Raw genomic sequence first — 24789 nt, forward strand, 5'->3', positions numbered from 1 at the left:
TATCCCAAAAGGAATTTATTTTTATCTTGATTTCAGAGTTGCTTACTGTTTTGGGTTTAGATTGATATACATGATCACTGTGGGACAACACAATATACATCTGTTTATACCATGTAAACTCTTACATGTATTATTCTCAGACACAGATTTACCCTTTTTGCCCACCTCCATGGCAATTATGTCTGTGCCACGTCCACCTCCACGATGCCTTAGCCTTCAGTGGTTTTAACCCTCACTACAACATAGCTTTATAAAATCAATAAATGAAGATAACTCAGCACCATTTCAACTCATATTTAAAGATAATGGGCCTGATTCATTAAGGAAAGTAAAGCAAACAATTAGTAACTTTGAACCTTAGCAAAACCATATTTTAATGTAAGAGGTGCAAATGAGTTTATTATTTGGCACCTAAGGAAAATAATGGTTGTTTTTTCATATAGCACACAAATACTTGATAGCTTTATTTTTGCACTGACATTAAAAGTTGATCTAGGACATGCCCTACCCCATTTATAAATTGGTCCTCACATTTTAAATTTACCTCCCCTTCCAACACAACATGGTTTTGCCAAGGTTCAAAGTTATTCATTTTTGTTGCTTTGCTTTCCTTAATGAATCAGTCCCAATAATGAGTTATTAATATACAAAATACAGTTATGCAGAAAAGTGCTGCTTCTACGCTCTTTGCAAACTACGGGCCTGATTCATTAAGGACCTTAGCTTGAGAAACTTCTTATTTCAGTCTCCTGGACAAAACCATGTTACAATGCAAGGGGTGCAAATTAGTTTTCTGCTTTGCACATCAGTTAAATACTGACTGTTTTTTCATGTAGCACACAAATATCTACTTTAAATTTTAGTGTACAAATAAGCTATCAAGTATTTGTGTGCTACATGAAAAAATAGCCAGTATTTAACTTATGTGCAAAACAGAATACTAATTTGCACCCCTTGCATTGTAACATGGTTTTGTCCAGGAGACTGAAATAAGAAGTTTCACAAGTTAAGATCCTGAATGAATCAGGCCCTAGGTCAGGATCAATGTGGTCTTTCCACAAATATGGGATTATTTTACATATTTTAATTTCATGACCATAATACCTCTAAAATTCTTTTACATATTTGGAATAAAGGTTACAATTCTTGCTACTGGAAAAATAATTAGGAACTTTGCTCAGTGGGTAATTGGATAGGCTTTGAAACATGAAAAGCGTTTTTTATCTGTTAATTCGGTTGCTGGTACAATGTTTGGTCCCAGAGAACAAATTCCTGGAGTGCTGCATCCCATAAGAGAAGATTTAGATGCAGGAATACCTGCGGGTAAAAAAACAGAGGTCAGTTTGTGAGCTAAGATCAATTAAAATTACACTTTCGATAAAACACTGTTCAGGAGAATATTCATTGAGTTCTGCATTTGGCTGCAGAATGTTGCAAGTTTCTCTAGCGAAATTTGGTTTTAAGTGATTGACGAAATCTACTGTTGTTCGGTCTGGAATTCCCCTACTATACTCCAACCACACCACACAGCAAAATTAATTTACACCCTATTTACACTATACATACCACAAGGTGATGCAGATGCATATAAGAGATAATGGACTAAACTAACCTAAAACTTTTGAGCACCCCTTGCATTGTAACATGGTTTTGTCCAGGAGACTGAAATAGGAAGTTTCTCAAGTTAAGATCCTTAATGAATCAGGCCCCAAATATTTTAAGTAGACAATATTACATTTAAAGAAAATAATAGCAAAAGAGTACAATGTACCTTAATGCCTTCAGAAGTCGCCATGATCAAAAAGGTCAAGATATAAGTTTGATTATTCTCCAGCAAGTGATAATTAATTAATTTGCATGTGAGACTAAAGTGTATCAATGTAACAAAAGTAAAAAATATAACATAGTGTCCCATTGCACTCTGTCAAGGCAGGGGGCATGTACAAAAGACATCACTGTTATAAAAAAGCATTATGCCTAAATACCTTTAAATATGGTCATTGTCCAAACAGCATTGATGTTAAATGTTTGTTATCTTGACAAAGGTCTCAATAGAAACTGAAACATTGATCACCTGATTGTTTCATTAGATGTAATAAAATTGGCACATATACTAATCTGGTGAGTGATGACTCTCTTTCAATTTGGATTTCACCAGTGGGTCTCTAAATTTTTTCTTCCTCACCTCACCTTGTAGAACAGGTGGGCAAAGGAAAGTGCCAGTTTGTGTGGGTATGTGGTCATCTGGTTCTTACTGCTCCTACATGACAGTGATAGTCTGGGACCAACAAGAGGTAGGTGATGTGTTTGATCGTATGACCACACACACTCACATCATTGCCCTCCTGCTATAAAACAAAACATTCGCCTAATTAAACACATCCCCACTTCCCCATTGTCAGCCACCAAGGTTGGTTTTTAATTTGTATCCCCAGGTGGCGCCCCATACTTAGTGTGGGGCGCTGCAAGGAAAATAAAAGCCCAGATTGAGTGGCATTATGTCACTCATTAAGTGTTTAGGCATCCCCTAAATGTTGGGGACCTTCTTAGCTCACCTAGTGGTATGGCCAAACCTGCGTTTACCCAATCAGAGCTCAGAGGGGAATCTATATAATAAACTCTCCTCTGAAATTCTTTCATTATGCACTGCAATGACAAAGAAGATAACAGAAAATAGAAAGAAACAAAAGAGAAAACATGAAGAAAGAAAAGTTGAAGAAAAAGAGATTAAAGCAAAAAAGAAAGTGTTTTAAAACAAAGTGGGTAGAGAGCATTTTATTATTTTGTGTGGTTAGTTATGTATTGAGCGGGGATCTTATCCAGAGACCCTAGATAGTACAGTTGCAATCCTTCGTGGATACCTTTTACTCTAGCCATCTCTGCCACTGTATGTGTTGGGACTGGTTATATTTAGGGGTAGAAAAAAAACAGTTGGTGCAATGATTGAATGGACTCCATGTGTGATTGGAGGAGGTCCCATTTTGGGGGTCACCCTAAAATCAAGGTAGCCAGCCCATGTTAAATAAACAGGGTCTGTTGTGTAGTGGGTGTTGGGTTCTATGGAAGTCCTGTCTTATCAACCACAAACCAGGGTAGCTAAAAAGAGCATCTTGTCATTTTTAGTCCTATGCTATTAGTAGTCGCAGTAGTAAAATCACACAACAAATGACTTAAATAATATTGACAAGCTGCTATAGTCCCATGGTCCATTGCAAAGCACTGGAACCCAGTATAATAAGTGGAATGACACAATGACTTAATTAAAGCTCATGAAGATCGAGAGGTGCTATATCTACATTACAAGACAAAATTGCAGACCTTTAAGGCAAGCTTTGTAGAAACAACATTAGAATAAGAGGTGTATCTGAAACAATTCTCACAGCTGATCTAGAATATCAAGTGAATTTGTTTTGTCAAGGACTCATCTTGATGGCTTCTGAACTGTATCTTTTAATTGACTGTATTCACCAGCTGCCTCGACCTACATCTTTATCACTTGATGCTCCCAGGGGTGTCCTTCTATAAATGTATTTTTTTCCAGAGGAGAGAATGAATTTTTAAGGCTGCAAGAGATTTGGTGAAACCACAACCCTTATAGCCCCTTCCAGACATTACAGGTGTTGGCATCTCTAAAATTAATAGATGAAGGGAATTTGGAGTTTTGATGAAAGCCCTGGAGATCTCAAATCCCTTATAATTGTGGATACTTTATGATGTTGCTAGTTTAAAAAAACAACCGTATGCTTGTAGTCAACTCACCATACCATGGCTTCAAACTGGTGAAAAAGTGGACACTTTTGTTTGATGTCTTATTCTGAATAGTTCTCCAATGTCTGTTAGCCTAAGAATGAAGCACAGTTCGTAACATTTCTGGTTCACAGTCCTGAAGGAAGCCCTTTGAAGCAGCTGTTGTTACCTGACAGCTATTAGACTATACTGTCAGTGTTGTTGAGACTCTCTAAATCTCTTTTGTGGCAGAAACTAATTAGCCATTATGAGAAATAAATATTTCATAGATAACTATTGTCACAGTAAGAAAAAACATTATTTGGTTGGAGCTTCATCCGACTGATATACATTGAAGGTTTGAGAACTATAGACTTGGTTCAGTGGCAATATTTCAAATGTTGTAACTTTAATTTTGTGATATTCTGTGTCTGCTGCCTTATGTTGAAAATAGATAGCAATTAATGAGCAAAAGTGTAAGAAATAGCCCATTATATTGCACTGTGCCTGTATTTTGCTCAGTTTGAAAATTATGCCAATTTGTTAGTGATAATTAATACCTTATTATCAGAAATTAATCCCCAGGCTTCTAATCTCTCCTTATACCTGGAGAAAATATTTGTTCTCAGCTGAAATTATGTTATGATTTTGCTGTTTTGTGTTATGTTTTGTTTTGCTGCTCTGTTGGCTCAGAAAACCATTCCAGATTTTGCTGAATATCAGAGTTTTTGCCTGTCTGTTGCTGAGCAACCTTACTTACCCTGATTTCTGAGGTGCTAATGAGGATTCCACATTGCAGCTGATTACTAGCTCTTCCTAGACTCATCACTGTTGATTACCTAGCAGCTGAGCAGTCAGCACTCTCTACTCATATGAGTTCTACCTAGCAGCTGATCAGTCACACTTTCTACTCACATCATTTCTACCCAGCAGCTGATTGACCAGGACCTACATAAATGTACTCATTGCCATTATTGCCTTACTGATGTTAGATATAACTAGGCCAGTTCCTGTATCTTTATCCTATATATATATATTGGCATATCTTCTGCTGCTGGAATCACTGTGCTTGACCTTGGCTTTGTTTCCTTGACCTTACTATTGGATTTCTGCCTGCTCTTGAACTCTTGGCCTGTTTATGACTTTGTATACCTCTACTGTCTTCTGACCCAGCTTGCCATTTGACCATTCTCTTTTGTGTCCTGTTTATCCTTTTTAAGTGTCAAGAGAGAGAAAGTTATTCAGCTTAGATCTTTGACCAAAGACAGAGAGAAAAGCAGAAAGTAGATCTTCTGTCAAAGACCAAAACCTTAGAAACTCAACATGCTCAGCAAAGCCACCATGGTCATACTACAGGAGGCAATGGATGCTTTAAATACACTTCTGGGTGATAGGATTAAAATATCATACTGCAAGTGTAGACATAAGTATTGGGCAATCCCAGCAGGAGGCTAGATCCTTACCTGAACAACATATACTATCTGGTTGCTTACGGATGAAAAGAGATTGCACTTAGATCAGCCTTTTACCATTGTGAAGATTGAAGCAGTAATAGACTCCACACCTACTTGGAAAAGTATTGTCCCTGATGGCTTCTCAATTTCAAATTATAAGACTTTTAAAAAGCTGATCCCACCTATTCTCCTTCAAGCTCTAAATGAGATCTCAGAAGACCCAGAATTGTTTTCCCCAAGCTTTTGAAGCACACATTTCAGTAATTCCCAAGGAGGAAAGGGGCCAAACTGTATGCTCAAGCTATAAACCAATATTGCTGTTAAATTTTGATATTAAATTATATGCTAAGGTTTGTCCTAGGTCGTAAGGTCATGGACAACCAACACCACTAAAGTCATTAACCAGATACATCTAGCCTCATTGTCCACCATGCCAACTAAGATTCTCTCCACCAAAAAAATAAATTTTATAGAATCGATTGGCAATTCATTAAAATAGAATTAGGACATCTGGCCTTGGGCCCTTCCTGCCTGTCTAAAAGTTATATCCTTGTATGGGAAAAATGGTGAGAAAATAAGAATCAACAACATCCTCTTTGACCTCTTCACTATCACCAATAGAACCCCATGTGCCCTTTTATTTTTATATTATTTATGGAAGTGCTGGTCAGAGCATTCTGTGCTAATCCTGACATTTCAGGGATACAGGTGGGGGAAAAACATAAGCTTGCAGTTTTCACAGATGATCTTTTAGCCAACATAAGAATATAGGTGAAAGAAGAAAAACACAAGGAGGAATAATAAGACTAAAGACCGATAGTGAGAGTCTTGTTGAGGTAGACAAGGTAATAGCAGATCATCTTAATAATTCTTTTTGCTCAGTGTTCACTACTGAAAGAGAGGGGAAGGGACCACATTTAAGTTACAAGTATACTCATAAAAATGAGGTAGATACAAGTACATTTACAGAGGAGAAGGTCCTAACAGAGCTCTCAAAACTGAAAGTGGATAAATCAATGGGGCCAGAGGGGATACATCCAAGGATAATAAAAGAGCTTAAATGGATGCTGGTAACACCATTAACAGAATTATTCAATCAGTCACTAGCAACAGGAGTAATTCCAGAGGACTGAAAAAGAGTGAATGTATGTATTCCAATTGCACAAAAGTGGAAGCAAAGAAGAGGCGAGCAACTACAGACCAGTGAGCCTTACACCAGTAAAATAAAAATTAGTGGAAATACACTTAAAAGAAAGAGTTGCAGAATTTCTCAAATCCAGTAACTTTCAGGATCCCAAACAGCATGGATTTATTGGGGGGAGATCATGTCAAACAAATCTTATTGACTTTTTTGACTGAGTGACTAAAGTAGGAGATCAAGGAGGGGCTGTAGATATAGCTTATCTAGACTTTAGTAAGGCTTTTGACACTGTCCCACATTGCAGACTGTTAAATAAACTTGAAAACCTGGGATTGGATTCAAAGATGGTGGAATGGATAAGATCTTGGTTGCAGGATAGAAAACAGAGAGTTATAGTAAATGGAGTGCATTCACAGGAGGGAAAGGTTACCAGTGGAGTACTCCAAGGATCTATACTTGGACCAGTGCTTTTTATTATCTTTATTGGAGACATTGCAAATGGTATTGAAGGGGAAGTATGCCTTTTTGCAGATGACACAAAGATATGCAACAGGGTAGACACACCAGGAGGGGTAAACAAATTATTGATGATCTAGGTAGACTAGAGGAATAGTCTAGAGAGTGGCAATTACAGTTTAATGCCAAAAAAAAAAGCAAATTCATGCAATTGGGTCTCAAAAACCCAAAGGCCAAATATAATATTAATGGCACTATAATGGAAACTACTGAGTAGAAAAGGGATCTAGGTGTCACTATTTCAGGTGACTTAAAGGCAGGTAAGCAATGCAACTAAGCAATGAGGAAGGCAAGTCAGATGCTTGGTTGCATAGGGAGAGGAATCAGTAGCAGAAAGAAAGAAGTAATAATATGCACCTATGCAAATAGGGTCTCATTTACCTTTAAACATAAAGATGAGGGCTGAACATAAACGCAAAAACTCATCAGAGCACTTGCATTTTACTTGTGTATTTTGAGCCCCACATTCCTTAAGATACATGCAAAATAATATCCAGCGTAAGGATTCGGCCAGAGCAAAGATATACCGGTAATCATCATCAACTTAATAAGTATGGATGACCTATCTTTACACTGTAAAATATATTAAAAGTAAACAGTGCCTCCTCTCCCTCAAATTTGTAGCCAGTGTTGCAGCCTGGGGCTGATTACCCCTTAAACAGGGGAACAACAAGTATGAGGTCCCACTGCTAAAACATTAACTAGTGACAACATGGGGTCTCCCTGTCATAGTGTGAAAAGTCCCAGCCAGTTCAACATGGGATTGGAACCTCTCAGCTATGGGAATCGCAAACAATAAGTGAGTGCCCCCCCTTTATAGCCACTTAGTCCTGTGCTGAATTGTGGAGCTACATGTTCCGGCAAGTCCTGACAGCCATTGGTTGTTTGTGCACACTGATGCTTGCGGAACTACAAGGACCAACATATCCATAATCATGCTCATCAGTTATTTATATAACGCCACTAATTCCGCAGCACTGTACAGAGAACTCACATCAGTCCCTGCCCCATTGGAGCTTACAGTCTAAGTTCCCTAACATACACACACAGATCGAGAGAGACTAAGATCAATTTAATAGCAGCCAATTAACCTACTAGTATGTCTTTTATTTTTCTATGTCTATGGTGTTCTGTGTGGTTGCCATTAAACACTGCAGGACACCATCAGATGAGTCTTACATTGTAGAGATTGATCCTCACTACTTCCCTTCTGCTGTAAATATGTAAATGAGTGGAGAGGCACATTTTCCTACCTTTATCTGCTCTCTCAGCTGTCCAACCAAAGTTGAGCCCCAAGTTCCTGTGGGGTAAAAATTTTACCTCAGAAGGGCTTTTCACAAAAAAAACTGTGCACTGTGGGGCTGGCAGCAAAATATTAATAGTTGTAGAGGTGCTGTAAAAAAATATTTACTGTGTTCACTTTTTATTTTAAATGTTTGGCCTGAAAGAGAACTGAGTACATCATGCCTAATTGATTTCAATTAATTAAATGATTGTGATGGTGATAGCAGAATCAGATTGCTGATGTACATGTACCGCCTTGTTAAATAGTCTTTGTCATAAAAAGCACAAGATAAACTCTGCGAAACTTATCGCCGGCAGGGGTTATATTAATTTTATCATCTCATCTAAATGTCCAAAGTCGAATTGCTGTTAATTTGTTTTCTTCAATATTGTTTGCTTTATGGTCAAACTGGAAGAGTTATTATTTGACTCCTGTTGGATCTGTATTATTATTTTTTAACATGATTGCTCTTCATTTGTAGCAATTGCCCATTTTTTTCTCTTTTTGGATATGCTACAAGTAGCATTAGTGGGGAACGTAAGAGAATACAGTTTTCCAGCCTAGTACTAGCAGCCCGATTTCTCAAGTATTATGTGAGGGGCACCTCTATGGTTTTGCCCCCATGTCATTGGGGGATACATTTACAGTAATTAAGTAGTAAAAATAAGCAGTAAATAAGTAATAAAAAAATACAGAAAGTCAACATGGTTAAATCATTTATAATATATTTACTTATCACTATTCTATAGATAGTCAATGGAGGACCTGGTCCTCAGCTTTTATCAGACGTAATCCATAGTGTATCTTGATTGAAGCCATTGTTCCTCTCTTGTTTTGATGAAATCTGATCTATAAATATAAAACATATAATCTTCTTTTTTTGAACCTTATTCTAGGGGAGTAAAGAATAAACAGAAATAAAAACCCTCAATTATCTCTGGAAGCTAGTATGGCATGAAATGATGTGCATATTACACTTATATAGACTCTCATTCGAGCTATGGTCTATTGAAAGCTATTCAGAGAGTAGTAAGGGAAAGGTCAAAGATTGTTCCCTTATCTTCTCAGCTATCTGGACGGTGGGGACCGGTCAACCAATCAGATGTAAATGAATTGGTTGGAAAAATATTTGATTATATTATGATTAAATTAGTTAAGTAAACTGTGAGAGACCATATAAGAGGTCCCAGATTGGATTACAATGGCTCAAGAGATGATCAAGGATTTATATTAAACTATGCCCTGGGCCAGTCACCCTTTAGGGGGAAATTCAAGTGCTGGCGATGTGCCCCACTGACATCACCGTGAGGTCTGGCTGAGCACATTGCCAGTTATTATGGTAGGAATCTCCACTCATTTTTCTGCACTCCTATAAGAGGTACAAGAAAAATTGAGCGCAGATTCCTGCCATAACATCGGCGTAAATGTGTCTCCATTGACATTTTGGAGGCACAATGTGTTGAATTGAATCTCCCCCTTAGAATCCATGGCTCAGGTGAGCCAGCAATAATTGTTAGCGGGACAGAGGGTACGCAACTTTATGTTCGGTATGATGCTGCTGACATTCCATGTCCTGCTCCGACTATTTATTTATTCTGTTTCTATAGAATGTGTCTAATTCCTTGGGTTAACTTCAGACATTTATAGTTTTTAGAAACAGTGTTAAGTGCAAATTAGTGCCTACAACTGCTTTCCTTGGATCTACATAGCCCATTTTTATCTACATATTCTCATTCGCCACTTCAATACAATGGTGATCTTCAAGCTTGCAGGGGTCTCCTAAATCAGTGTATTTTTCCAATTAGAAACGCAGCATGAGAACTTTAGTAGAACAAGTTTAAATGAGTCTATGTAGCCTATATCAATTGCCTTGTTTCTAAAAAGGCTCTAGCCTGAGCCTCACCATTGTTGATTTTCCAAAGTTATTTAAAGATCCTGGGTGGAATTCTTCTTCTTTTGTTACATTTCTTCAAAGTCCGTGAGACAGTATGTCAAATTATGTACCTTGACCATAGAGCTCAGTCAGGACAACACAGCCATGGTGGTCGCCTTCTAGCAAGGACTCAAGCAAAATGAGGTTTAAATTAACAGGCCCCGAATTTCCATTTTCAATTAAGGAAATAATCAATGTCTGGAACAAAATGGATATTTGCTTCAAGCAACACTTTAAAGAGCAGCAAATTACTCCTTGGTTGACTCTTAATTTCCTGGAAGCACTAATTCCATCTTCAGAAGAGCTATGAAAAGAGATTGTACTAATGTCTCCAAAGTGGAACATACCTTTACATAGTCTCTTGACCTGTACGCACTGTGGAACCAAAGACCACTTTGTCAGCCCTTGCCTTCTGAAGCCAAGAAACGACAAGGTCTATGTGGCTCTGATGAGAGGCAAATTGTAGGCAAAGGTTTCTACTTTCCTGTTAAAAACAATAACATTGTCGGATTTACAAATGCCCTGAATTATTTTGCAATGTGAAATTAAAACTCAAGAGCTTAGTAATTAATTAAACTAATTTAATAATGCACAAACAGCTGCTGACCAAAAGAAGAGGTGCTACAACCTCTACAGATATTGCGTAGAAAGAAAAGAAAAGAATTGCAGCCCTAAAGATGCATATGCAAAAATTCAAACTCTACACAATCTAGTATGAATGAAAATAATTTATTAAAAAGTGCATAAGTGTATCTAATATATAAATGTCTAGTGGCGTGTGTTAGTCTGTCTGTCTGTGTGTGTGTGGAAAAAATAAAACCGAGCTGCAGCGCAACCTGCTGGGCAGAGATATACACTGACCTATTAAATTCTTAGTGTGTGTGGGGAAAAAAATTCAGAAAGGGCTGAAATTTGGTATACTAAGATGTTTTTAATTTGTTAATTTAATTTGTTAATTGTTAAAAGTGTTTATAAAGATTTTAAAAATATATATATATATTTCTTGAAGGAGAAGTGACAGTTGGGAGGGGTTGGTGGTTGAGGCCTGGGCTATGGCCCAAATGCATGACAAGAACCTTTTTAACACCTTAAGTAGCTTGATTTGACTAGAATGCATGAGTATCATGCACAGGTTAACTTGTATATAATATCTATCTATTTATCTATCTATCTATCTATCTATCTATCTATCTATCTATCTATCTATCTATCTATTTAAAGCAAACTTGTAAACAAACACAGGATTAATCTGAGATCATATTCACGGCCACAAAAATTTTGGCTCTTTATTAGGGGGAAAGCGGTAAGTTATATTGTTAGTGTGGTATGTTAAAGTCTCTGGCTCTGGAACAGTCGCACAGGAATAATTAGCTTGATAGTTAAGCAATGATCAGTTTTGGTATTATAATATCTCACCACTATTGTAGAGTCTTTATACGACTTTTATTAATCTCTTCCGATTCAGCTTTTGAGTTGTACAGCTTCCATATCTGTAGAATCTCATGTAACTTTCCACAAGTCATAATTAATCAGAAGGAAAAACTATTTTTTCTTGACGTGTTTCTCCGTCCAGTCTGATGGTTTCTTCAGAAAGATGATTTTAACCAATTGTACAGTTACCTGCTTTTTTAGGAATATAATACATGTCTATATAAATATAACATTTATGGTCTTATTTATGGACTTATGTGAACACATAATTTGCATTGACAGTAGTCTATGTATTTTAAAATGGTCTTTTACACTATGAACAGTATCTGCACTCCCAAGTATTTGTCCCTTAGTACTTACATGTTTTTTGACGTTTCTTTATCTACTTCTACTTTTTCTTACAATTGTGAAAATATACTATAGATCAGCACAGTGCAAGGTAATATATTTATCATACATAACTAATTGCAACTATGGCAGAAGCAGAAATTAGATAATCAATTTCTAAAAAATCTTATTGATACAACAAGAAATGCATATATCACTCAAAAATTTTAAAGACACATTAACATATTAGTCTTACTATGCATTATATACAATTTTACGGCATAGGAGCAGCGGAATTCATCATATTGTACTTAGACCAGAGATACAGGGCCTGTCTGTGAACAATTGGAGCAGTTCTACACCCAGATGAGATCTAGCTTGGAGAGTGCTTACTCTCCGTTAGATATAAATAACAACCCCAAGAATTACCAGTAAATGGGGGAGAAAGTCTCAAAAATATATATTGTCCAAAACAGGTCCTGGTTAGTATAACAGCAGATCAACACATGTGGACATCTTGTTAGTTCAACTCAATAACTCATTTGGTTCCTTGTGCTCCCTCCTGGCTTCTCAGAGTCTTACAGCAAACGGTGGCCACGTTATACTGAGTTTGTTCACTTGATCAGCTGTCCCGGTAGAACAAAGGGGTGGCAACAATAGATTCCGGTATTTACCAAGAGGTAGTAGACTCTCACATTCTTTGCTGAGTCCTCCAACTGACGCGTTTCATCTTTGATCGTACATGTGCCAAGTGCCAGTGTTCTCTATTCTGACCTCTGGCTTGTTTGCAACTATATATACCTTATCATTCCTCAGTTTTCCAATCTACCGGATTTCAGCAGTTGTAGGTTAGACTACAACTTATGTATGGATTACCGTGTATGTCCCATCCGTGCAGACATCCTTGGTGACGACCAGTCAACCATTAGACTCAGCTCTTCAGAAGATCCACCTATTATTGCTAGCAACACAGCAGGTTCACAACTATCCACTCAATATGTGACAATAATTAATGCGCGATTTAAAGAATCATGCAAAATCATAATAGAGATTCTTCTTTGTCAATATCATGTACCATAACCAAAATGGGAAGTTATTAAAGAGAGAAAAAAGGTGGATTCTTACATCACAATCAAAGAAATTGATCAAACTACCACAATATCTAGGGATTAACTATTGATTTTATTTTTTTACAATTTATAATTTATAGATTTACTGTATAAATCAGTTTACCTTTAATGATGACACTTTGAAATGAACTCTCATGTTTTAGTTCACTTTGATTGATTAATTTATTAATTTATAAATTTTTATTATTCATAAAGCATTCTCTTAAATTATCACTTTGGATGGTATGGTGGCCATTAAAAGCATTATTTATAATATAGATTATAGGATTATCTCTACTGTGTTCCTCTTACTGAATTTTAAGAGCAGATGTTTTGAAATTAAATTTTCCTTTCCTTGGTCTCTGTGTGACCCAATAGAGGACTAATTATAGAAGAACCAGGTGAGATGGATCTTTGGACTGAAAAGTGCTGGTTAATGATTTGAATTTTCATAATTTGCAATGATTTTTGTTGTGATTTATTTTCATGTGATTTTATTGTAGAGCTTTACCCGAATAATGACAAGTGACTAAATCACAGCAACACTTCTTGGAGTTGTAATTGTGTTTCAAGAGAACATTGCCGCTGACATTGACCTAGAAAACGTATTCCCAATCACATTGCAGAAGACCAAAAGCTATATGTTATATATTGTTGCTAAATAATGTCCCTGAAATCAGTATTCTTTGATTTTAGTCCAATTATGCATCACTCTCTTTCCATCCTCTTTTCCCTCATAATTATCAATTTCCCCAATATTTATTATTCTCGCCCCCCTCAAGCTCTTTCCTTCCTTTCTCATCCTTATGCCTCTATCAACTCCTTCATCCTCCCTATAGATCTTCTTCCTTCATTATCCCCCTTCACCATTCTGCCAAATTCATCATTCTTCCCTCTTCAACATTCCTCCTTTCTGTAATCACATATCACTCTATAGCATTATAACCTTGTAATCATTTATTCCCTCCTGAATCATTATATACCACCCTTAATGACACCCCTGTAATCATATATTTCCTCCTGTAAATATTATATATCCCTTCCTAATAGCTGCCCCCAGTGTAGACTCCCCTGTGTAGTATTATCCCCTCTATGGTATTATCCAACCCAGCTAGCCATTGAACACCTTGTAGTTTTATTGGGATGTAGTTGGAATGTTGATAGTTAACATGTCAACATTCACAATGTCTATACCATAAGGTCGACAGTCATAATTACAACAGAGTTAAAAAGTAGACATGTAAAATGTTTACAGGTGTAAAGTCAACAGTCAGAATGTCAACTTACATCAGTAGATTTAAAACAACAATGCAATACAGGGAAAAGAAACCAAAGTAAATGTAGAAAAACTTCATCCCCACCCCCCAAACAGCTTAACCATCCCTAGTGCTGCCAGCCTAGACATGTACTAGCTAAATCAGAGGACAGAAAGTATGGTCCCCCAATTTTACTATTACCTGCACTAGGCTTTGCCAGTCTTTGCTGGTGGCACTATAACAGGGACACCTGCAGCGTGTGGTCCCCCTGCCTTAGTGCCAAGCAACCCCAAGACTGGCCAGCATGGCGCTAGATTCCCTAGGGAATTGGGTCTGCAAAATAAAATGAAGAACCCCCATCCCCTAGGTGTACCCAGCCCCAAGCTGAGAGCAACAACTGCTCTTCCCACACCCCTGGGCAGTGGGCAAATAATTGAGATTTTACAGAAAATATTTTTTTTATTCCTGGTACACTACTGGTTCCAGCATGGCCAGGCTGCCATTAAGTGTCTACAAGCAACAGAATACCCATTGTTCCCCAAGCATGCCCTGGGTGCCAGGGCATGCTTGGAGAACCACAAGTGCCAGCATGCCCTGGCACCCAGGGCCACTTGGACCTGTAGTGCACCAAGGAAAACTTTAAATAAAGCACACACATAATTGTAAAAATTATTTTAATTGAAATAAAAACACCCCTACACAACATTCATTTACCCTCTTTATTGCTCACCTACATCCACGGTCTTCATCTGTAATACATTCATGGATTCTTTGCAAAGTAAGAAACCCTGCTAGAAGCCACAAAACTAGCTCCTTAGAGCTCTGCCGTAAAAGTGAGCTCTCAGCGGCACTGGTCCTATGTATAACATGGCGATTTCCCACGGCTTGAACACAAGTGGGCGGGTTTCCCTGCTATAGTAGGCTGGTGGTAGTAGTAAAATTGAGGGGGGGCCCACGCTTTTTGTCCCCTCACCCAATTTTCCTAGTACCAGCCTAGGCTGCAGCACAAATTTTAATAAAGTTTTGAGTCTGGGGCAATGGCGTTTTTTCCCCGTGTATTGCATTGCTGTTTTAAATCTACTGCTTTATGTCAACATTTTGACTGTTGACTTTAAAACCTGTAGACATTTTACATGTCTACCTTGTATCTGTTTCACCCTAATTAACATGTTGTTATTCTGTATATGTACCTTTTAACTGTCAGCCTTATGGTGTAGACATTGTGACTGTCGACATGTTCACTGTTGCATACCCAACCTGCTTTATCCACCACCCCTGTAGCCATTGATTCCCCCTGTAACATTATCCACTCCTGTAATTATCTACTTCCCATTTGAGCCATTTTAACCACCTGGGGGTAAATGTATGAACCTCCGGATTCTTCAACTCCGGCGAGTTCAGCGTCTTCAGCGCTTAAATTTAAAGCGGCGCTGCCTTGTAAAGGGAGACTTCCCTTTACAAGGCAGCGCCGCTTTAAATTTAAGCGCTGAAGACGCTGAACTCGCCGGAGTTGAAGAATCCGGAGGTTCATACATTTACCCCCTACTGTAGCATTGCCTGTAGACATTTAATTGGTCCTGTAGAATTTATCCTCTCACCATTTAGCGACACACACACACACACACATATTTAAACCGGAGCAGAGCAAATAGCATCCTGATCAAAGGAGACCAATCAGGCCACTACTCTTCTTCTGCTGATAAGTATAATAGAACAGACCTTAAGGGCGCTTCACTAAGGTGTGCAGCCGTGTACCCACCCCAGAGCTTCCACCAAAAACTCAAAAATAAATACACAGTATACACAGATGGGTACGTACACTGGCGCTAAGACGGTAGCGCCAGTGTACGTACCCATCTGTGTATTCTTCTGCTGATAGATAACTGGCAGACAAGCACTGTGAATCTGTATATTACCTTTCTATCTCATAACATGAGCTATATTTCTGAAAAATATATGTTCGCAAACAATATAAAAAAGTTATGAGTGTGAATAGTTTCTATTACATTTTCCCTAGCAGAATAATACAGGGATATTTTCTCGGGACAGTCCATATTTCAGAGATTATGTCCGATATGAAATTTCTGTAATGAAAGGATTCCTGTAATATGGAAAGTAATTCCCCTGATCTCTGTACACAGGACACTCAGGTGACAGCAGAGATGATGGCTGTACACACTTTTACCAATTCACAGTACCTGGCTTATTCATTGCTGTGAGCACAATCCTATTCATAGAAAGTAATATCTACAGGACCTTCAAAAGCAGGGCTCGGTCAGCACCTTTACTAACTGGAAATGCCCTAGATTGTGTGGAGCCGCCGATATGAGACCACTACACAAGTAAGTGCTGGGAGGATGGTAGTGGAATTAATATTCCTGGAAGAATTCAAGCCCTGTGTCCCTATTTTGACTGGTTAAAGAATAACTCTACCTCTGTGAAATGTATGGCCTGCAATTAGGGGTGGGGGGTTGTAATCCTCTGTGAAATATATAGGTATAGGTAATATAAGTATACAGGTATTTGGGGATCTCTGTGCAATATAATTGGTGTAGTGTAAACCTCTGTATATGACTTGCAATTAGGTTGATCTCTGCACTGTGTATAGCTAGAAATACATAAATGGCAATTTGGACATCTCTGTGTAGTACAGTGATGGCTAACCTGTGACACTCCAGCTGTTGTGAAACTACAAGCCCCAGCATGCTTTGCCAGCTACCAGCTAGTTATCTACTGGCAAAGCATGCTGGGACTTGTAGTTTCACAACACCTGGAGTGTCACAGGTTAGCCATCACTGGTGTAGTATATGACAATGGGGCTTCTCTCTAACCATTATTTCTCCTGTCAAGTCAAATGTTCCTACATGACCTAACTTCATCACACTTCAAACCTTGGTTACCTTTTTTTTTTCCTAATTTGGTGACTGTACTCCATCCTGTGCATTCATTGTCCTACTCTTTGCATTCCCACGCTTCTCCCACTTTGTTCTTATATAAGCCTGGAGCAAGGGCAGAGGAGAGAGCAAGACACAGGAGGAAGACAGAGATAGGCAGAAGGCAAACAAGGTTGAAGGTGGACTCAAGCAGCTACAATGCCACCGCTTCTCCTGGGGACCTCACCTGTACTATTAGGGCCATTGTGGAAGAGGATAGGTACTTTTTAGGCTAAATCCTATAGACTCATGCCTACATTTAATATGGGGCTTATGAAGTTATATGGGTAATTTACTGTCATGAGGGGCTTAATGTCTATATATCTTATGGCAACTAAGACTATTTTGATGCACATTGACTATATGGGGCTATGTGAGTCAATATGGATATATATGAAGGGCTTGGTGTACATGGTATTTCATTTGTCATACTTTGTGGATTAACTATTTACATTTTTACCATACTAAATATAAAAAGAAAGAAAGAATTTTTAGCAGCAAGTATTCATCTCATTGTTGCAATAAGTACATATTTTTTTCACCAACCCATGCATGTTAGGTATAGAAGTTTTGCTCGAATAATATGCATATGTAAAATGTTGATGGCTATATTATATAGCTGAGTTTATGGTGTGCAGTGCAATACATGCAGTATATCATTCACGCTCTAAACTGAAAGATCATTTAACTGGTGCTAATTTAATAGATTAATTTTGTGAAACACGGATAAACTAAAATAGAGAATGTGAATATAAGACTAGGAATGGTGTTGTTTTTTCTGTTCAATAAATGATTAGTACTTGAATTTATATCTGTGCAATATATAGCTGGCAATTGGGGTATCAATGTGCAATGTATGTGGCCTTGTTGCTATCACAGTGCGCACATAGGATACAACCATATATTCCTAACGTAGGAATATAGTTGTAAAAGCCTATCCTTTTTACTAAAGTGATCCAGTACCCCATAGTGGGCAAAGGAGGTGGGGCCAAAGTGTATCCAGACTGTTTTTTAAGCATCTGGTAACACCCAATCTTTTGCTTACTTGCCCACTTTACATTTCTCCCATCCAGAGAGCGATCAAGTATGACCTATTGTGTTGGACTTGAAAAAACTGATGGTTTAGGACATTATCAATCAATATATTCTGTATTATCACAGAGGGTTGGCCTCATGACGTAGCCACGTGTGCCATTATTATCTATTGGTCTTTTGGTTTTTATTACAGTTTTTGCGCCAGTACCTTTTTTAGATAATGTTGCTGCAAAGTCAATACATTCTTTTTCTTCTCCTCTGCAAGCTATGTAGCCTTTGGATGTGCAATCATAAGAATCACGCTTGTAGCACACTGGGCAGAGTAAATTATTTAGAGTTTCATTATAAGGGGGGACTGGAAAATAAAATTTAAATAAAGAAATGTTAATTAAAGATTGTTGATTTTTTTTTATTCTAGATTGAGAAATAAATGATTCAATTTGCAAAGTAAAACTTTCTGAACGTGTATTTTGATGGAATTGCTTAACTTCAAATAATCATAATGTTTCACTATTTCTACAATTTCAGACTTTGCTGGCTGGGAGCTTAAAGGGCTTGTACGTTAAAAAATAATGTTTGCTTATTTGTGCATAGATCAGGGAAATATTTGATGAGCGTAATTTTATATTAGTCTTCTGCACAATCTATAAACAAACTCAAGTCATTGTATCTGCTACCTCTTAGTCTGTTCTCTGCTCGGAATATTGTGGGGAAAACATGGCTTTTGCAAAACCCTTTGTGGCCAGCAGGTGGATATGCTTACGCCTTTTATTATTCCACTGGCCATTTAACAAACAATTGAGATTTACAAACTATGCCCCATTAGATCTTATGTATACTGCACAAATTGAAATGTGTCATGTATCCATTAAAGGTTGTTTCTACCAATTCTTGATGCAAATTACCGGTACTGCATTTTATAGACCTGGGGTAGGCAACCTGCGACTCTTGAGGTGTTGTGAAACTACAAATCCCAGCATGCCTTGCCAGCTGTCTGCTAGTTATCTACTGGCAAAGCATGCTGGGACGTGTAGTTTCACAACCCCTAGAGAGCCGCAGGTTGCCTACCCATGTTATAGACCCTATAATATTTATCAATGGCTGGATAGGGCGGCAAAGCATTGCATGTGATTGGACAATATCATGTCATCTTCTCCAGTTCATGTCCAATCACATTCTGGGATCTATAACTTGATATATCCTATTCTCAGACTGACCAATGTCAAATACAACAAGTAGATGTATAAGTTATTTATAGGACAATGCCAGAAAATGGCAAGCATATTTTTAAAAACTATATGTGTTACTTAGGAGTTGATTGCCCAGAGTGTGGAAATATATTCAGTGGTTGAGTGAAAAATTTTCAATGGATGAATCTCCACAGTCAGAACATTAATGAAATTATATAATATGAAATATGAAAATGACATCAATGGAAAGTACTGTTGACAATTAAGAGTTTTGCACACAAGTTTGTGCATTGCTAATTCTGTACGACATGTATCTTCATGACTTTCCTTTGCAAACATTTCAAAACATTGCCTTTTTGAGGAATAAACAGTCAACGTTTTAAGATAACATGGTCCTAGTTTCCATCGTTTAGTAGCCAACTACATTAAAATATTATACAGTGGACAAAGTGGGCTTGTATACCGTGGTATGCCATAGTAACATAGTAACCTAGTTGATGAGGTTGAAAGAAGACACCAGTCCATCAAGTTCACCCTATTTTGGATCTCCTGCAATCCCTCGCTTATATTTGAAATTGTTCCAGATTAAGCAACCACCAATCTGTTTCAATCAGGAAAAATCCCTCCAGACCCAATATTGCAGTATTATTTTTTCCCTGTATCCACTACTATCCTTAATTTTAATTAACGGTCGTATCCCTGGGTATACTTTTCCACTAAAAATTTGTCTAACCCTTTCTTAAACATATCTATTGACTCTGCCATCACAACCTATCCTGGCAGTGAATTCCATATCTTGACTGCTCTTACTGTAAAGAACCCCTTCCTTTGCTGGTTGTGAAACTTCCTCTCCTCTAACCTTAGGGAGTGACTGCGTGTCCTGTGTATAGTCCTTGGGGTAAAAAGTTCCCATACCACCACTTCCTCTACTGCTTTGATTGTAACACTATCAATTTCCATTCACTTACATTATCCATACCGCAGCTTCTAATTTTCCACTTTGACCAGTGACATTAGATATATGCAGTTTTTTTCCACTAAACTAATGGCAGTTACACAGAAGATTTACATAGAGCTGTATAAACGAACACCTACCCCTCATCCTGCAGTTATTGCAGTTATCCGTGTTGCAGCAGTGGGTGATAATACGTGACTGCTTATTCCCTCTTCCACTATACATCATATAGTCTAGATTACACACATCCTCTTTTTCATTACAGTCACGCGTAAAGGTTCTGTACATCTCATCGCCTACATTAAAAAGTTGAAGAAGGTCAACATAAACTATACATCCTTTAAGAGCTTGAAAACTATACAAAACTATACAAAAATGATATGCAGTTTTCATTGATAACCTCCAGCCCCAAAAAGATGATTTAAAAATAACAAAATAATTTTATTGTTGAATTAAAATGTACTGTAGAGTTCTCTCTTCATGGAATTAAGGCTAGAAGCCTCCTCTGAAGCTACTTGTTTGTCAGCAAGCATAATAATCTGAAAATAATATACAGAGAGGATGCCTATTAGTGCAGTATACAATCCATATTAGCACCTCCACTTGCAATTATGTATGCAGTGTGCACAAAATGTGTAAATATTACAGTTTGTCTTGTTTTACTCTGTCCATCCAAATCAGATCTTTTTATTTTGTGTGGAGTTTCCAAAAATACAGACAAAGAGAACTGGGTAAAATCGCTATATTGTGTAGTAAAACCAAACATTTTAATAGAGCTTTTACATTTTCACATTCAATTAAAGCAAAAATTATATAGCTTCCTGAAATGTGCTTTAATCCAAGGTAACTATGACCAGAAGATGTCACTGTGGTCCAGTTAGTATCCTAGATAGCTCTGTATAGGACCCTACGCGTTTCACCTTATCAAAAATGTCCTCAGGGGGACTTAAAGCCCATATACTAATTCTCCAACCTCATATATATATTATTGCTAATTAAGACTTATCTTTTGAGCTGATTACCTTTCCAATTGAAGAAGACAACTCAACTCTGAACCATCACTTCCTAGTTAGTAAAGCTCCTCTTTGATCTTTCTTTTGTATGTGGCCACGAGTTCCACTATAATCTGTTATAAATTAATCATATGCTTTCTACACTATGTTTGGCGTTTTTTTGTCTTTCCTTGGTTTATTTTAGGTATTTAACAGGTTAATATGAAAGCCTTACTGTATGGATATTTATTGTTTTATTCACAAATCACAGTTTGACTTTTGGTTATCACTGTAGCACAACAAGATTTATTCTGTATTGTTTAGTATTTTATTACCAAATAAGTTTTTATCTCTACAGCTCATGTACCACATAAACTATATTGTTCATTTCCGGTGACCTGTGAACTAACTAATTTATAAAGTAAATATCAATAGTAAAGATGGAGTCATGCAGATTATTTAGCAAAAACACTGAATAATGATAAAGATGCCGCCTTCTATATTTGCACTGTATGGACATCAAGATACACATTTAACTGCTTATTATTCTACTCCCGTCATATAAATGGCCTAAAATCAATAACAAAAGGTAGTGTCAAACAGTGTGCTATATTAGAATGCACTGACAGTAGTATTTATGGTATATTTAACCTGTCAACTCCCTCTTTAACTAATTAAGAGATCTCATGACTTACTCAAGGACTTTGCACCTACTAGAAAAGGAAAGAAAGAAGAAGACAAAAGAAAGGTTATTGATATTTGGTGCACACTTCAGATACTGAGATTTTATTGAATTCTTTCAAAGGGAAAATATGCTTAAAATTAATGAATAGGTAAAAGAAATGTGAGTTAAAAGAAAGAATGACTGTTGTCAGTGATTATTAATCCTCTATCAGGGATATTAATCTTAGAAGGTATTCCAAATTAAGTGATATATATGTCCATTAGTTATTCCATCTAGATCTCCCTAGTGAGATATGACATTCGTTATTGTAAATAGATTTCCAAAGGGAGATATTATATTCATTATTGCTTACAGATCTATTGCATCTAGCTCTCCCTAGAAAGATATTACATTTGTTATTGCATATAGATCTCCCTAGAAAGATATTACATTTGTTATTGCATATAGATCTCCCTAGAGAGATATTATATTCATTATTGCATATAAATCTTCCTAGGGAGGTATTACATTCGCCTCTGCATATAAATCTCCCCAGGGAGATCAGCAGATCAACATACCTACATCTATCACCCTTTTGAGAGAAGTAGTTGCAATCTCAATTTACCCAAAAACATATATATATATATATATATATATATATATATATATAATTAATATGGGTCTACACATACTGCCGTGTATTACCAATAAGGGGACCTACATTTTGCAACACGATCCCTGGTAATTTCATATAAACGGGAGTTAGAATTTATTGTATATCACATAAGCTTATTCTGGCCATCTGCATTTTCAAATACACGTCATTTCTCAAGTTATATAGCTTCTATCACTTCAGTCCAAGAAAAACCTTCTATGATTAATATCCCTGATAGAGGGTTAATAATTGCTGATAACAATCATTCTTCCTTTTAACTCACATTTGTTGTACGTATTCAATGATTTTAATATTTGAACTTAACCAGGAGTTACCATATTTTCCCTTTTAAAGAATTCAGTAAAATTTTGGAATGTTTTCACAGTTTGTGATATTTTTTTCCAAAGTGTACACCAAATGTAAATAACCATTCTTTTCTATTTTTTCTTCTTTCTCTCCTTGATGCAGATACATTGGTTATAAGAAAGCACTTTGCCCTAAATAAATCTTTAATATAACTTATGATAAATGCTCTCCCTCCCGACCTCTTAAATCAACTTCTCACTCCCGCCTACAAGATTTCTCCTGTGCTGCTCCCCACTTCCCTACTACGCTCAATCAGATTTTCCCACAGCCTTCAAATCTTTAGATGCTCTTTGAAACCCCATCTCTTTTTTAGAGGTGACCTTATCCTCGATTACACTATTCACACTAATGCCCTTCACAACTGTCCCAATCTCCACTCTAAGCCACACTTGCTCCTCTTCTTTCAGCTGTGCCCTCTTCCACTTAGAATGTAAGCTCTCTACTGAGGAGGGTCCTCCATACCCTTTGTTCTCATGTCTGCATTTATTTTGTCTACCTTGTATGTCCCTGTATTATGTATGTCCCTGTTTTAGGAATGTACTGTTTTCCCCACTGTGCTGAAGAGCACTGTGGAGCATTACAAATCTATGATAATAATAATCAAGACCAGGTCTGTGTGGCCGTGATTATTTCTCTACATATGAATCACCTTCTAGAAAATCAAATGACTTCCAGACATTGATTGATCTTAATAAATGTATAGGACAATTAATATTATTATTATTATTATTATTATTATTATTATTATTATTATTATTATTATTATTACAATTATTATTTTTATTTATCTTTATTTACCTTAAAAGGGTACTTATCCGCTGTTACAATACTAAAATGGTCAAGAGGTCAATAGCCCATGTTTCAGTTGTTAGTGAGCTATAGGTCAAATCAAAAACAAGTGTGTGGGACACTAAGTAGGAATTTTAAAATGCTTCTAGAGGTGTTAATATTATCCAGTATAGTAATAAGATGTAAGGACAACATTTTGCAAACTTTATACCCAAGAAAATCCTGCAATTTCCATTATAATATGAAACACTTTGATGGCTGGAAATTGGAGGCTTTCTAAAACACATACAAAAAACATTGTCAAGTGACTTATGTTATTGGAAATCACTGGATTGTTACACTTTCATCTAAAAAAAGAGCTGATATCTTATTAACAGTTGTCTGATTGTATCAATTATAAAACAAGGACAAGAACATCAATCTCAAAAACAAAACATCCAATTATACCATCTGGAACAATGTTTACAGAACAGAAATTGAGGGCTGCTATACAGTAGATGTCTCTGTATAAATAACTGAAATGCTATAAACTCACCAGTTGTGGTCAATTCAAGTGTTTTTATGCAACTAGTTGCTTGAGGTGAACATGGGTGTGGGTAACCATGGCAGAAGGCACCATTGGTGATATTACATTTCAGACATGATAAAGAATTTCCTGAAGAAAATATATAAAATAGCACAAGTCAATAATATACTAGAAATAGTATTCTGTTGAAAGACAGAGTGACAGAAGTAAAGTCACAGAATTTGTGAATGTGACATACAGTAGCAGCCGTCTATAAATTACAACTACAAAAAGCCGCCAGTACTACAGTGCAATTGAAACAGTAATGTTTGCAGTACAATATATTATCAAGTAAAACAAATAACTGACCTGTAGTGAGGAAGGCACAGAAGAGGGTGAAGGTATGAAGGAATTCTATCATGTTGACAGCAAGTAGGTTTCTCCTGTCTTCAAACCGTAAACACACAAGTTGCTGCTTTTATTTGGGGGAGGGCATTCAGATAGTAACCTCACGAAACATATCAAAT

General features: G+C 37.0%; 1 protein-coding gene across 3 annotated transcripts; it reads right to left on the minus strand.

Moving 5' to 3' along the window:
* On the minus strand, positions 1–24789 carry LOC142107531 (phospholipase A2 inhibitor and Ly6/PLAUR domain-containing protein-like). 3 transcript variants are annotated; one of them, XR_012679973.1, is made up of 10 exons: positions 24632–24789; positions 24293–24412; positions 20432–20587; positions 18355–18501; positions 13434–13518; positions 11472–12774; positions 10403–10539; positions 8091–8971; positions 3760–3841; positions 1–1317 (listed from the first exon to the last, which is right to left on the minus strand). XR_012679973.1 is itself a non-coding variant. In XM_075191006.1 (5 exons), exons 1-5 carry the CDS (start codon positions 24681–24683, stop codon positions 1178–1180), a joined length of 615 nt encoding a protein of 204 aa, XP_075047107.1. In that variant the 5' UTR covers positions 24684–24778; the 3' UTR covers positions 1–1177. The 3 variants fall into 3 exon arrangements, 1 of the variants encoding a protein (XP_075047107.1); XR_012679972.1 differs by having other exon boundaries at positions 8091–8137; positions 8855–8971; positions 11472–13518; positions 24632–24788; XM_075191006.1 differs by lacking the exons at positions 3760–3841; positions 8091–8971; positions 10403–10539; positions 11472–12774; positions 13434–13518 and having other exon boundaries at positions 24632–24778.

This window comes from Mixophyes fleayi, chromosome 11 (genome assembly GCF_038048845.1).
Source record: "Mixophyes fleayi isolate aMixFle1 chromosome 11, aMixFle1.hap1, whole genome shotgun sequence".
In the NCBI taxonomy this organism is placed as follows: domain Eukaryota; kingdom Metazoa; phylum Chordata; class Amphibia; order Anura; family Limnodynastidae; genus Mixophyes; species Mixophyes fleayi.

What these genes read in the sequence shown, in the direction of transcription:
- LOC142107531 (XM_075191006.1), bottom strand. Translation starts at nt 24,683, where the DNA reads ATGATAGAATTCCTTCATACCTTCACCCTCTTCTGTGCCTTCCTCACT. An exon ending in CTGTGCCTTCCTCACTACAG is followed by an intron (nt 24,413 to 24,631) that starts GTCAGTTATTTG and finishes TATTTTCTTCAG; the next exon opens with GAAATTCTTTATCATGTCTG. An exon ending in CAATAACTGCAGGATGAGGG is followed by an intron (nt 18,502 to 20,431) that starts GTAGGTGTTCGT and finishes TTTATTTTCCAG; the next exon opens with TCCCCCCTTATAATGAAACT.